General features: G+C 36.5%; 1 protein-coding gene and 1 long non-coding RNA gene across 2 annotated transcripts in view; one reads left to right on the top strand and one right to left on the bottom strand.

Moving 5' to 3' along the window:
* The window catches only part of LOC131484706 (uncharacterized), a 379,601-nt gene that overhangs the window by 270,891 nt on the left and 92,755 nt on the right, over window positions 1-15,955 (bottom strand). The gene's annotated exons all lie outside the window — the stretch shown is intronic.
* On the top strand, window positions 12,999-14,660 carry LOC131484696 (golgin subfamily A member 6-like protein 6). The gene is given in 3 exon segments (XM_058683211.1): window positions 12,999-13,102; window positions 13,526-14,437; window positions 14,439-14,660. Coding segments are annotated over 2 exon segments (792 nt in total). The 5' UTR covers window positions 12,999-13,102; window positions 13,526-13,717; the 3' UTR covers window positions 14,511-14,660.

The following is a 15,955-nucleotide window of genomic DNA, read 5'->3' as shown; positions in this document are numbered from 1 at the left end:
TGGGACAGAGAGAGACAGAGCATGAACGGGGGAGGGGCAGAGAAAGAGGGAGACACAGAATCGGAAACAGGCTCCAGGCTCCGAGCCATCAGCCCAGAGCCTGACGCGGGGCTCGAACTCACGGACCGCGAGATCGTGACCTGGCTGAAGTCGGACGCCCAACCGACTGCGCCACCCAGGCGCCCCTGTTGGGAGATTTTTGATAACCGATTCAATTTCTTCGCTGGTTATGGGTCTGTTCAAGCTTTCTATTTCCTCCTGATTGAGTTTTGGAAGAGTGTGGGTGTTTAGGAATTTGTCCATTTCTTCCAGGTTGTCCAATTTGTTGCCATATAATTTTTCATAGTATTCCCTGATAATTGTTTGTATCTCTGAGGGATTGGTGGTAATAGTTCCATTTTCATTCATGATTTTATCTATTTGGGTCATCTCCCTTTTCTTTTTGAGAAGCCTGGCTAGAGGTTTGTCAATTTTGTTTATTTTTTCAAAAAACCAACTCTTGGTTTCGTTGATCTGCTCTACAGTTTTTTTAGATTCTATATTGTTTATTTCTGCTCTGATCTTTATGATTTCTCTTCTTCTGCTGGGTTTAGGCTGTCTTTGCTGTTCTGCTTCTATTTCCTTGAGGTGTGCTGTTAGATTTTGTATTTGGGATTTTTCTTGCTTCTTGAGATAGGCCTGGATTGCAATGTATTTTCCTCTCAGGACTGCCTTCGCTATGTCCCAAAGCGTTTGGATTGTTGTATTTTCATTTTCGTTTGTTTCCATATATTTTTTAATTTCTTCTCTAATTGCCTGGTTGACCCACTCATTCGTTAGTAGGGTGTTCTTTAATCTCCATGCTTTTGGAGGTTTTCCAGACTTTTTCCTGTGGTTGATTTCAAGCTTCATAGCATTGTGGTCTGAAAGTATGCATGGTATAATTTCAATTCTTGTAAACTTATGAAGGGCTGTTTTGTGACCCAGTATATGATCTATCTTGGAGAATATTCCATGTGCACTCGAGAAGAAAGTATATTCTGTTGCTTTGGGATGCAGAGTTCTAAATATATCTGTCAAGTCCATCTGATCCAATGTGTCATTCAGGGCCCTTGTTTCTTTATTGACCGTGTGTCTAGATGATCTATCCATTTCTGTAAGTAGAGTGTTAAAGTCCCCTGCAATTACCACATTCTTATCAATAAGGTTGCTTATGTTGATGAGTAATTGTTTTATATATTTGGGGGCTCTGGTATTCGGCGCATAGACATTTATAATTGTTAGCTCTTCCTGATGGATAGACCCTGTAATTATTATATAATGCCCTTCTTCATCTCTTGTTACAGCTTTTAATTTAAAGTCTAGTTTGTCTGATATAAGTATGGCTACTCCAGCTTTCTTTTGGCTTCCAGTAGCATGATAAATAGTTCTCCATTCCCTCACTCTCAATCTAAAGGTGTCCTCAGATCTAAAATGAGTCTCTTGTAGACAGCAAATAGATGGGTCTTGTTTTTTTATCCATTCTGATACCCTATGTCTTTTGGTTGGCGCATTTAATCCATTTACATTCAGTGTTATTATAGAAAGATACGGGTTTAGAGTCATTGTGATGTCTGTATGTTTTATGCTTGTAGCGATGTCTCTGGTACTTTGTCTCACAGGATCCCCCTTAGGATCTCTCGTAGGGCTGGTTTAGTGGTGACGGATTCCTTCAGTTTTTGTTTGTTTGGGAAGACCTTTATCTCTCCTTCTATTCTAAATGACAGACTTGCTGGATAAAGGATTCTCGGCTGCATATTTTTCTGTTCAATGCATTGAAGATCTCGTGCCAATCCTTTCTGGCCTGCCAAGTTTCAAAAGAGAGATCAGTCACGAGTCTTATAGGTCTCCCTTTATATGTGAGGGCACGTTTATCCTTGCTGCTTTCAGAATTTTCTCTTTATCCTTGTATTTTGCCAGTTTGACTATGATATGTCGTGCAGAAGATCGATTCAAGTTATGTCTGAAGGGAGTTCTCTGTGCCTCTTGGATTTCAATGCCTTTTTCCTTCCCCAGTTCAGGGAAGTTCTCAGCTATTATTTCTTCAAGTACACCTTCAGCACCTTTCCCTCTCTCTTCCTCCTCTGGGATACCAATTATGCATATATTATTTCTTTTTAGTGTATCACTTAGTTCTCTAATTTTCCCCTCATACTCCTGGATTTTTTTTATCTCTCTTTTTCTCAGCTTCCTCTTTCTCCATAACTTTATCTTCTAGTTCACCTATTCTCTCCTCTGCCTCTTCAATCCGAGCTGTCGTCGTTTCCATTTTATTTTGAATTTCGTTTAAAGCATTTTTCAGCTCCTTCTGACTGTTCCTTAGTCCCTTGATCTCTGTAGCAAGAGATTCTCTGCTGTCCTCTATACTGTTTTCAAGCCCAGCGATTAATTTTATGACTATTATTCTAAATTCACTTTCTGTTATATTATTTAAATCCTTTTTGATCAGTTCTTTGGCTGTTGTTATTTCCTGGAGATTCTTCTGAGGGGAATTCTTCCGTTTGGTCATTTTGGATAGTCCCTGGAGTGGTGTGGACCTGCAGGGCACTTCCCCTGTGCTGTGGTGTATAACTGGAGTTGGTGGGCGGGGTGCAGTCCGACCTGATGTCTGCCCCGAGCCCACCTCTGGGGCCACAGTCAGACTGGTGTGTGCCTTCTCTTCCCCTCTCCTAGGGGCGGAATTCACTGTGGGGTGGCATGGCCCGTCTGGGCTACTTGCACACTGCCAGGCTTGTGGTGCTGGGGATCTGGTGTATTAGCTGGAGTGGGTAGGCAAGGTGCATGGCGGCAGGAGGGGCAGGCTTAGCTCGCTTCTCCTTAGGTGATCCACTTCAGGAGGAGACCTGTGGCAGTGGGAGGGAGTCAGACCCGCTGCCAGAGGGGTGGCTCCGCAGAAGCACAGTGTTGGGTGTTTACGCAGAGCAAGCAAGTTCCCTGGCAGGAACTGGTTCCCTTTGGGATTTTGGCTGGGGGATGGGCGAGGGAGATGGCGCTGGTGAGAGCCTTTGTTCCCCGCCAAACTGAGCTCTGTCGTCAGGGGGCTCAGCAACTCTCCCTCCCTTTGTCCTCCAGCCTTCCCGCTTTGCTTCTCGAGCAGAGCTGTTAACTTATGACCTCCCAGATGCTAAGTCCCGCTTGCTGTCAGAACACACTCCATCCGGCCCCTCCGCTTTTGCAAGACAGACTCAGGGGCTCTGCTTCGCCAGCAGGCCGCCCCTCCACCCCGGCTCCCTCCCGCCAGTCCGTGGAGCGCACAGCCTCACCGCCCTTCCTACCCTCTTCCGTGGGCCTCTCGTCTGCGCTCTGCTCCAGAGGCTTCGTTCTGCTAGTCTTCTGGTGGTTTTCTGGGTTAGTTAGGCAGGTGTAGATGGAATCTAAGTCAAACTTGTTTTTTTAAAAACAAAGTGCAGAATCAATTCGTGCAGTTGCCCCTTATGGAATATTAGTGGACCTAAACAAGGTAGCAAAATGAACCTGTCTTTCTGCCTTTTGCATCATTAGAATTTGTGGGATGGAAACGATTTAGAAAATATATGAAGAAATGTTTGCAATAGTTTATCTTAAACTCTTTTTTAATTTTTTTATTTTTTTTGAGAGACAGAGGGAGAGAGAAAGAGAGAGACACAGAATGCAAAGCAGGTTCCAGGTTCTGAGCTGTGAGCACAGAGACCTACGCAGGGCTCCAACTCACAGACTGTAAGATCATGACCTGAGCTGAAGTCAGACCCTTAACCCACGAGCCACCCAGGCACCCCTTTCTCAAAAGCTTCATATCTCTTCTCTCTTTTGATTGAGACTTTGAAACACCTATTCTATAAGATTGGATCTATGGCTTATAAAATGAGGATATATACTAATATTGATAATTTGACTTGCTAGAAATAGTTTAAAGAGCTCTTAACTCATATTTTTAGAGAAAGCTGAATAGATGATGAAAGTCTCCTATAGCGAAGCTCTCCACCAAAATTGAGAAAAAAAAAAAAACTTCTTTAGAAAGTAAATAAGATATGAAAACTGTTCTTCAGTGTATGTAAAGAAAAGAAAAATACACACACATTCACACACATAAGCACAGTTAAGGACCCACAGGAGATCCAGAATGATAAAGTTACCAATCAGCTCCCTTATTGCCTATGATATTAATTTATTGCTTACACTAATGAATAAAATAAAGCCTTTTTTCTTCTTCTTTGATTCAGCAACTGAGCCACTTGGTTTATAGCATGTCTGTACATCCGGTCCTCTAGTTTTATTCCATCTTAAACTGTACCAGTCCTCTTTTCTGGGACATCTAAAAATCATGTGTGTACTCAAATATACAATGATGAAGTATTTTGGGAGATATTAGCTAATTATATCTAGTAGTCAATCAGAAAAAAAAATCCTACTCCACCCAGTGTAGTCTGAAAAAGTTCCCCTAAGATTTCTGAGAGTCTGAAATCCAGTTGATCAGTGAAATTCATAGCACAGAACTCTCACAGATGTGTACCCAAAATCCTGGAGCTCTGCGTTTTCATAATAACCAAGTGACTTTGAGAAAGTAATAGATATGTTTTGTTTTTAGATTTTATAGGTAGATAGACATTCAAATTTAGAATATTCATCTTATTATTATCTTCATAATAAGCATTTAAAATATTTCTGCTGTTGTTACTAACAGTATTTTGTTTTCATTTAGAATTCAAAATACGCATTGATATAATAATTGCAACTAATTTCATTCATCACCAACCATATATTATTAAATTTTTACATATATCAATTTGTTTAAAACTCAGAGTAAACCTGAGGATACGCTATTATTATTACCATTTACTGATGAGCAAGATTAATATTAAAATATTAATCAAATGTTCCATTCAATATTTGGCCCTAGAGGTTTCTTACTGCTTTCATTCTCAAATTTTAAATTTTGTTACCATAAACCAGTCCAAAATCATTTATTGGGAAGAAAATAACCAGAGTAAAAATGCATGCATATCAGCACTTTTGCTGCCCAAAGAATGAATTATTAAAGATGTGCAGAGAACCACAAAACCCTTTAAAAATCTAATATGTGAAGTTATTCACATTCTACTTTCTATGTTATAGTGTGACAACTGCAGAAAAACAGTGAAAAAAATTCACTAACATGATAATCAGACACAGTAAGAATAGCAGTTGAAAAGGTTAGGTCACCATAAAATGTCCAAATCACATATAACCTCACATTTTCACTTCCAAATTATCTTTTCCCAGCAGGGTAGAAATAAGAGATTCAAACTGCATAACCTTTCATCCAACATTATTGCTGTGCTAGAGAGAAGGCTTAAGTAACTTAATTTTTCTCACAAAACCTGATGTTGATATTTGGCAGCTTCTAATCTGGCTGGGTGCCCTGACATGAATTGCAGATTCTCTGTGCTCCTTTTGAGAAGAGTTTGAGGAGGATAAAAGCAGATGCAGACAAACGCAGATGGAGCCCAGAAGCCAAATAGCATGAGTCTCCTCATGTAGGAGTAGATTTGGCAGCCTCACACTGTTTTAAGGAGGAAAGGTAATTTTCTATAAAGTAATTAGATAGTCGCTTAACTCAAACAAACCATTGTGGTGATTGTATTTTGTTTTCGTAACTTCAGGAAAAGTACTTTGGATGCAAGTTAAAATTAAACAGTTGTTTTTGGTTGTTACTGGCTTTGATTATCATTTTTTTTAAGGCAATAATGAATTTGTAGGGTTGAAAGTGATATTTAAATTGGAACATATCCTAACTGATCTCCACAATCAAAGTCAATATTGACCTTTACAAACAGATACAACAAAATGAAAGACTGCCATTGCCTGGTGCGGCAATTTTAAGTCTTATTTCCAAGTTTCTTGATTTTCTCATTATTACTCTAAACTTCTTAGGGTTGCACTATTTCTCTTTAATCTTCTATTACAGAGCTGGAGGCTCTCATACCTGTTCCTTCATGCCCTTCTATCAAGTTATCCACAATGGTGGTTCTCTATTTTCTTGTTACTTCTTGGGGATAAGAAGGGGCATTTTCTTTTCATTTCCATTGGAAGGTTCTCAATTAGTATACTTTCTGACCCCACAACACCACTGTACTCATTCTGCCTTGGGTAGAGGGGTGATTAACTCAACTTTGTATAACTTTTCTTATGCACAGGAAATACCTACTATTAATTGATCCTAAAAAGTTTATGCTTTACAAGGTCCTATCAGTCCCTGGCATATTTGCAGTTTTGAGCAGTTAATTTCAGAGACCTTAAACTTTGATATACTCTTTAGACAGCCTAAAACATAAAACAAAAAGAAATTTAAAAAAGTGATTAAGGCTACCCATGTGTACAGGATATACGACATTAGGCCTTGGATTTTAGTTCGTAGACAAGGTATTTTAAACCTGGACTTATGTTTATCCAGGTGATATTTTTACAGTTGAGCTTATTTATTCATTCATTCATTCATTCATTCATTCATATTTCTGAGGCCTGTGCAAGATGTTCAAGCCAGGTCTCTGGTGACTACAGGCACTTGAGCAAAGACATCACCTTAAGAAAAAATGTCTAGACTTCAGAATAAGTGCTGGACATCTACAGGCTTGGCAAAGTTGCTTGGACCTCAGAGAAAGCTTACAAGGGACCACTTTGGGTGCTGTGGTATTCTGCAAGACAGACCTCACAGGGCTTAACAGCTAGCACAACCCCGTGATTGAGGTCTGATAAGTAAAGAGTGGTTGTTGGGGTTTAGCAAGCAAAAGGCATGGAAACTTTGTGGCTACCCTCTGCAAAGGCCAGATTGCTTGTGATCCTGCAAGCAAACAACCATACCTGTAGTTCGTTCAGGTGGCTTCAGCATGCATGCTTTCATCACTTACTTCACAAGTTCAGCATTTCCTAAATAGGTATAGATGAAGCAAGAGAATCTTACATCTGTAAAGATCTTTTAAATCTGATTTACAGAATATTTGCTACTTTTATATCACATGCCCTCTAAATTTTATGTGTATTTCACAGCACTAGCAAAGTTCTGGCTTTAAAATATAAATGCAAAGCCTGTATGGGTAGGGCTAGATTAGCAGCCCCAAATTTTTTCTTATAGTCCCAGTGAAGAAAAATATAATGAACGAGGCCTACCCTGAGTCTCCTAGCCAGTGCAAGGAACCACAACAACTCTAGTTGGTTCTAAATTGGTTAACTTCACATAAGAAAGAAACCTCCTGAGGAGGCAGATTTCTTAAGTGTAAACAGTTCCACAAGGGCAACAGAAGAAGGTATCCAGAAGAAGAGTTTTCCAGAAGAAACAGCCATTGTGATGCATGACTGAAAACACCCACTTACAAGGCAGTGTAAATACTGGGTTCCTAGCTAGAGACCAAATGAATATAGAACTGGGTGTCAGAAACCAGAGACTCAAAGGGGTAATAGAACTTAGACGATTGTGCAAAATGGTAATGTAGGAAGACCAACACCAGTCAGTTGATGGTTGATATCTTCCAATTTTTTTTTTCAAAACTTAAGAAGAAAAGGACACTTCTATTAGTCTGCTAGGGATGCCATCACCAAGTACCACTGACTGGGCAGCTTCTCACAGTCTTGGAGGCTACAAGTTTGAAATTAAGGTGTCAGGGTTCATTTCTTCTGAGGCTTGGAGAAGGTAGTCTTTCCTCTTTGTCTGCAGATGGTCTTCCTTCTGTGCTGTCTTATATCCAAATTTCCTTTTATTATAAGGACACAGTCACACTGGATTAGGACCCACACAATGACCTCATTTTAACTTAATTGCCTCTTTACAGGCTTATCTCCAAATATATTCACATTCTGAAGTACTGATGGTTAGGACTTCAACATAGGAATTTGGAGGGGACACAATTCAGACCTAACAAAGCTAACTGGGAATGGTTCCTCAAAACTCCAATGATGCCATGCTTATCATACTTCATTCCTGCTTGTCCATTGTTTTACTTGTGCCAGTTTCCCAATCTTGGGAGCTCAAATCACTTGTGGAACACAGAATTTAAGATTGCAGAACAATTTAAAATTTTAGGACTTCACCCTTATCTTGTCAAGTGCTTCTGGGCTTGTGTTCCTGAACATTCTTAAGGCTGTCATCTTCAGAAGGCCTGTGTTTACTTTAGATAAGAGTAATTTAGGCTGATTTTTAGAGTGGAGACAACTCACTGTCAAGAGATGATTTACAAAGTCATAGAACTGGAAAGTGACAGAGCCAGGGCCAGACTGCACTAGTGTAAATATTCTTATGCAATCAACATGTGCTAAGTCTTCAACTGAAAAAGCAAAGAAAATAAGTCATATTAATTATAAAATTATGCTGGATGATTCCTCAGCAGTTGTGGGAAGTTTCCTGAGGACACGATTTTTAATCTTTACTATATCCTGTTTTACCCATTAGTCTGCAATTATATGGCCATTGTTACACTACTATTTAAAACATGACACTAATCAACAGGTTAAAATTAACAAAAAGTCTGAAACCAGATAATTCATCTAAAAATTAATAAACAGATGTTTATAAAAAGTTTGAAAGCTTGGAAATGTTCTAAAATGTTATTAAATGTGATATTTGTTTTCCATTAATTGAGTCTATATCTTCTTTTATTAGCTAAGGGGTCATTTTCTTTGCCACTCTTTCTCCTATTTGTTTAAATCATATCAAAGCAAGACAACCTTGAAATCTGATTTATGCAAAGATATATCCATTCATCTATGAATGTGACCCTTGGCCTGTTTCTACAGTTTGGCTATTGTAAATAATATTGCAATAAACATAGGGGTACATGTATCCCTTTGAATTAGTGTTTTTGTACTTTGGAGGTAAATACTGAGTGGTGCAGTATCTGGACCATAGCGTAGTTCTATTTTTTATTTTTTTTGAGGAGCCTCCATACTGTTTTCTACAATGGCTACACCAGCTTGCATTCCTACCAACAGTGCGTATGGGTTCCCTTTTCTCCATATCCTCACCAACACTGATTGTTTCTTGTGTTTTTTATTTTAGCCATTCTGACAGGTGTGAGGTGATATCTCATTGTGTTTTGATTTGCACTTGTCTGATTATGAGTGCTGCTGAGTATCTTTTCATGTGTCCGCTGTCCACCTGTGTGCCTTCTTTGGAGAAATGTCTGTTCATGACTTCTGCTCAGTTTTTACTTATGTATGCATATAAGAGAGAGACAGCACAAGTGTGGGAGAGGCAGAGAGAGGGAGAGACAGAGAATACCAAGCAAGCTCTGCACTTTTAGGGCAGAGCCCAACACACGGCTCAAACTCACGAAACCATGAGATCATGACCTGAGCCAAAACCAAGAGTCAAGAGTCGGACGCTTAGCTGACTGAGCCACCCAGGCGCTCCTGCCCATTTTTTAATTGGATTATTTGTTTTGGGGGTATTGAGTTATATCAGTTCTTGATATATTTTGGATATTAACCCTTTATCAGGGGTCATTTGTAAGTATCTTCTGCCATTCAACAGGTTGCCCTTTAGTTTAATTTTCAATTTATATACACACCTATACAAACTCCTGAGATTATTTTCCTAGGGAATCCATTGAACATATAAATCAATTTGAGAAAACTTAACATCTTTCCAATATTGAATCTTCCAATCATAAACGTGGTTTATTCTTCCTTTTATTTATATCTCTATAATTTCTCTCAATAATTTTTATAACTTTTCTATTTAGAGGTCTTGCATAGATTTATTTCTAGGATTTTTATTTTTCTTGCCAATGTAAATGATATATAATTACAAAATTCATTTTCCAAATTGTTTCTTGGCTAAATATATGTAAATAACACAAATTTTTAGATTGACCTTATATCCAGTTGGTTTGCTAAGTCATATTTAATTTTAATAGTTTAGCTATTTTATTATAAATGTTTGCAATATTATTTGCAAAGAGTGAGAGCCTTTTTTTTTTTCTCCAGTCCTACATACTTTATTTCTTATCTTGCAGCAATAAGGAACTCTAGAACAATGAAAAACCCAAGCGGTGACAATGGGCATCCTTATATATTTGTGATCTATTAGTATTTCATCATTAGGTATGCCTCTGCAGGTTTTTGTGTGTTTGTCTTGTTTTGTTTTGTTTTAGATTCATAACTGAATTAAGTAAGGTTTTTTATACTCCTGCTACATTAAGTTGATAGTGATAATTGTTGGCTTGGTTTTGGTTTTTAATCATGAAACTGTATTGGTTTTTGCTTTATCAAATGCTTTTTTTCTGAATCTCCTGACATTACTTTCCTCATCTTGGTACAAGCTGAAAGTTTTTTTTCCCTTGTTCTGTTAATGTAGTGAATTACATTAATTGACTCCCAGTATTAACTCAATCTCACCTTCATGAATTAAACCCATTTTGGTGATAACATATACTTTATCTTATGTATCATTGCACTTAGTGTGCTTATCTTTTGTTTAGGATTTTTCAACTGTGTTCATGAGATACTTTAGATCATAGTTTTTCTTTCTTGTAATACTCTTGTGAGATTTTTACATAAGGTAATGTGGTCTCAAAACAAAAAGTTGTGCATTTTTTCCTGTCATTTGAAAATTCATGGATATATTCCAACAATTAAAATTATTTTAATTTGGTTTATTTAAGTATTAATAAATTGAGTTTATTTATTTGATTTGGTTATTTAAGTATTACTCAATTGAGCATTTGTCAATTTTCTTTTTTTTTTAACTTTTTTCTTTTATTTATTTATTTATTTATTTATTTTTTAATATATGAAATTTACTGTCAAATTGGTTTCCATACAACACCCAGTGCTCATCCCAAAAGGTGCCCTCCTCAATACCCATCACCCACCCTGCCCTCCCTCCCACCCCCCATCAACCCTCAGTTTGTTCTCAGTTTTTAACAGTCTCTTATGCTTTGGCTCTCTCCCACTCTAACCTCTTTTTTTTTTTTTTTTTTCCCCTTCCCCTCCCCCATGGGTTTCTGTTACGTTTCTCAGGATCCACATAAGAGTGAAACCATATGGTATCTGTCTTTCTCTGTATGGCTTATTTCACTTAGCATCACACTCTCCAGTTCCATCCACGTTGCTACAAAAGGCCATATTTCATTTTTTCTCATTGCCACGTAGTATTCCATTGTGTATATAAACCACAATTTCTTTATCCATTCATCAGTTGATGGACATTTAGGCTCTTTCCATAATTTGGCTATTGTTGGATTAACAATTTGTGAAGATTAAAATAATCAAGTTGACAAAGATTAAGAAAAGTGCTACTTTGATTCACTGATGGTAGGGTCATAAATCAGATTAACTTTCTCAAGGACAATTTGACAATTCACAGAAAAATAATTAAAATTCCAAATTTCTTTCATCCAAAGTTCTCCTTCAGAAAATCTGAAAAAAAAAAAAAAGCTAAAACAAAATAAGACATGTGAAAGAAACATACTTAATTCTAAAAATCAAAAACTAAAGTGTTTTCTAAGCGTGCAAACATTTAGTACAAAAAAATGTACTGTTTGGAATATAAAAATGTTGAAACCACACTAAACTTCCATTAAAAGTGATTAATTTAATTATGGCAAAAAAAAATTCATGGATATATTAATAGTATTTCTTTCTTAAACATTTGGAAGAATTCACTAATGAAACCATCTGGGTCTGTAGTTAATTTGAAAAAAGTTTTAAATTATGAATTCAATTTATTCAATAGATAAGGGCTGCAGAGATTTTTTTTCTTCCTTCCTAGTTTGCCCTTAAACTTCAAAACTTATTCATTCCAATATAGAATGTCCAGAGTTCTTTGTCTTTTGGAACTCTTTCTGAATCTTTAGCTACCATGGTAGCAAAAGCAAAAGAGCAGAAACACTAATATAAAAAAGAAGCTGGTGCATAATCACATAAACTACTTTCACAATTCAATTATAGGTAGAGATGATCAAATGGATATTTCATTCTCATCAAGTTAAAAACAAAGAAATTGAAAACTTTCACATGGATTTTCTTAATTTTATATTACATTCCATAACATTATGTTTTACTATTTTTGTTAAATACAGAGTTATGAATGTGTTAGAAAAAATGCCTTTTTTTCAAACTTGTTAAACAAATAAAAGGTAAGAAGCTACTTAGGTAGCTTAGGTAAGAAATCTGGTACAGTTAATAAATTGACAGATCATAATCAGATGTGAGTGGTTTAGGTTTACACGTTTGTATTCAATTTTCAAGTTTATACCTTAAACCAAGTATCATTTATATGTATAAATAGTTAAAATATGACATGTACATAAATACACATATTTTAATATCTCATTAAAAGTTTACATTTAAAGAAATATACTCTTTTGCTTTATATTCTAGCAGCGAACATATTTTGGGTCACATAAAACTTATCTTAGATAAGATTACTAGAATTTAAATGTTGCTAGTGCTATTTCTTTGGTATGACATACAAATTTATTTAATACTAAGTATTCAGCAGTGATCTTAAAATCATTTAAAATACTTTCACCTTTTGGGCGCCCGGGTGGCTCAGTCGGTTGAGCATCTGACTTCAGCTCAGGTCATGATCTCACCATTCCTGGGTTCGAGCCCCGCATCAGGCTCTGTGCTGACAGCTCAGAGCCCGGAGCCTGTTTCAGATTCTGTGTCTCCCTCTCTCTCTGCCCCTCCCCCACTCACGCTCTGCCTCTCTCTGTCTCAAAAATAAATAATAAACATTTAAAAAAAATAAAATAAAATACTTTCACCTTTGATTGTATAGTGTTTCCTAACATTTGTCAATTCTAGGATAAAAACAGTTACCTTCTTAATAACAAAACTCGGTGTTTGAAACTAATTCTAATACTTTACATCAAAGCAAGGACTAAATACATGTTCAATTATTAATACAGAAAAACATTAAATAAAACCTTACATTTTAATTTACATTTTTCCTAAAATGCCTATAAAAAAAACCAAAAAACAAAAAACAGCCAAACACTAAATACAGCACCCATTATATTATTAATGTCAACACTATATGACATCACTATGGATGACATAAAATGTTGCCTAGTTGCTTTCTAGTACTAAAACAAATCAGGCTTGCTGGAAATTCAGAGACCACAGAAATGTAAGTGTGAATGTCTGTTTAAATATTTGATAACACTACTAAATATCTAAGTAAATATGGTAAAATTATAGTGTATTTGATTTACACTATATATTTACATAGATTACAAATATATTTCAAATTATATTTGAAAATGTTTTCTAGTTCTTACAAAGCCAAAAATGTTTTTATAAACACATGGTATTTTTCTACAATATCAATAATGAATAGATTAGAGGAAGATTAATAGTTTAGTAGAAGCAGTTTAACTCAGAGCTTAATTTAACACAAAACAATTCAATGATTTAACCTTGATCAATATTCAATATGTAACCTAGAATTATTAATTGGTAATTTAAATGTGTTGAGATTTAAACTTTGTTACATCAACCAAATAGTTAAGTTACTGAATTGTCTTCATATTTGCCTGTTCTTCTCCTGCAGTCGGCCTAACTGAGCCTTGTTTAGATCCCTGCTATATTACTTGTATAAGTCAACACAACAGCCAATTCCATATGAACAAATTCTCAACAAATTTAGAACAGCTTTTGTTGTAAATATCACTAGTCCACCTTTGGCTGAACCCAGAACACTTGGAGTGTATATATTTTTGCTCAGATAAAACACTAAGAAACAATGGTTGTCTCTCAATCAAAGTGGATAAATAGAGGTAAGATATTGCGATTGTTTTCCTCTTTTTTCTCTTGCACTCAAGATCAAAATAAACTCAAACATGAGCCTCATGAGGTGGAAAAAAATCTTCAGAGAGACAATAAGGCATCCAGGGATGAGAACAAGGCTCTTAGAAAAGAAAATAAGTCCCTTTGGAGAGAAAATAAAGCTCTTCATCAAGAAAACAAAGCCTTCCGAATGGACAACCATTTGATCTGGGAGGTGAATCAATCCCTGAGAGAGCAAAACCAGGTCCTATGGAAGTTTAAAAATGTGATTTTGGAGAGCCAAAGACCACTAGAGGAAAAAATCAATGCTTTGAGCACAGAAAGAAAGTCTCATTGGCAACAGAATCGAGCCCTGGAGGCTCAGATCAAGGCTCTCAGAGAACAGGAGAAAGCCTTCCAGAATGAGGCGAAAGCTCTTCAGGAAGAAATACAGTCTCTCCATGAGGAGATCAAGGCCCTGAAACACCAGGAGAGAGCACTCAAGATGGAGGAACAAGACTTGATGAAAGAAGGAATAGCACTAGAGATGGAAGAACGGGCTTTGTGGAAGGAGGAGCAGGCCCTTCGTGAGGAGAACAAGGCTCTTAGAGAAGAAAACAGTGCACTTCAAGAGGAGGAAAAAGCCCTTCGGGAAGAGGCAAAGGTCCTTGAGGAGTGGAATAAGGTTCTTCTGGGAGAAGATAAGAAACACACTTACGGGGAAAATGCACAATAAAACAAAGCAGGAGAATTGTGACTCGAAGGTGTAACCAACAAACCATGAAGACCATTGACATTCCAGTAAAAATAAAACTTTTGAAGGTGAAATACTACTGTTAGGATTGAAGTCAAATCTGGAAATTTACAGTACTTGGTATCTGGTCCTGGAAACTAAATAAAGTTCTGAGAATTTAAAATAAAGGAAATGATTCTTTTAGGTTTACTTAAATTTTACATTACTATTAGAGGTATATATTTTTCTACAGTGCAAAGATGTATTGTTCAAAACGTGACACTGAATGGGCAAAGGGTTTTCCCTTTAAGTTCAAAAACATTGGATGAATATTATAAGAAATTAACAGAATGGGAAATATTTGTCTCAACACTCATTCTTAGAATTATGAATATATGAAATATAAAGTTTTGCATACTTCATTCATATGTATTGTAGAAGAATATCCTGCCTCTTTATGCTTATTTCAGTAATCTAGTTGGGGAGCTAATCAAATAACAAGAATTTTAAAAATAGGTGATAGTACAAGAATTGAGTGTTCACTGCCCTCCCCACTTTCTCTTTATTTCTCCTTTCGGCTATTGTCTTTCTCCTTTTGCTTTCGGGGAGGGAGGCTGTTCTCCATCTAATCAATGTATTAAAGAAAGAAAAGAAGGAGAGAATAGAGTCCAAACTTACAACAAGCGTTTTGGAATTTGGAATGTAAACGTGTAGAGTTCATAATACAAGTTGGGGGAGAAAGAAATGGAGTTTTCAGAAGTGTTAATGTTGATAATTGATCTAACTGAATGCTCTTCAAACAAATAAATAACTGAGTCACATGAACTCATGGATTAAAGTTACATATGTAATGGCAGAACATTAGATTACAAACCATGTAAAGGGTTGGTGCCATACCTTGCTTTTCATCATTGCAAATTTTGAGCACTTAATAATCAGGGTAAATGTTTAATGGGTTTTATTGAATATAGCTGAAGTTATATCTCATTCTGATTCTTTTCTGGTATTGGGGAATGGAAGAGTAAGAAAACTATAGGAAGATAATACTTTATTTGCTGCCACATCTGCAAAAGCCCAACATACATTTGTTGAATATCTATAATTAGCACTCCATTAAGCAATACACTTACATTTAAGTATAAAAAGTGAAAAAAAGACATGTCTCCTGACTTTAACAATTCCACTGAGTATAAAAGAAGAAAAACATTATTACTTTATTCCTTAAGAAAGTCTATCTGGCCTCGGGCTCTGTGCTGACAGCACAGAGACTGTTTGGGATTCTTTCTCCTCTCTCTGCTCCTCCCCTGCTCGCACTTACTCACTCTCTGTCTCTCAAAATAATAAACATTTTTTTTTAAAGTCTATCTGCCTGGAAACAGTTTTCAGACCACTGTTTCTAGGAACTTATAGCCACTATTTAAATAAAATAATCAGCCTTGGAGAAGATTAAAAAGCAAAGAATGTAGATGTATGCTTGACTGA

Source organism: Neofelis nebulosa, chromosome 1, assembly GCF_028018385.1.
Source record: "Neofelis nebulosa isolate mNeoNeb1 chromosome 1, mNeoNeb1.pri, whole genome shotgun sequence".
Classification (NCBI taxonomy): Eukaryota; Metazoa; Chordata; class Mammalia; order Carnivora; family Felidae; genus Neofelis; species Neofelis nebulosa.
This window is presented reverse-complemented; position numbering and strand designations above follow the sequence as displayed.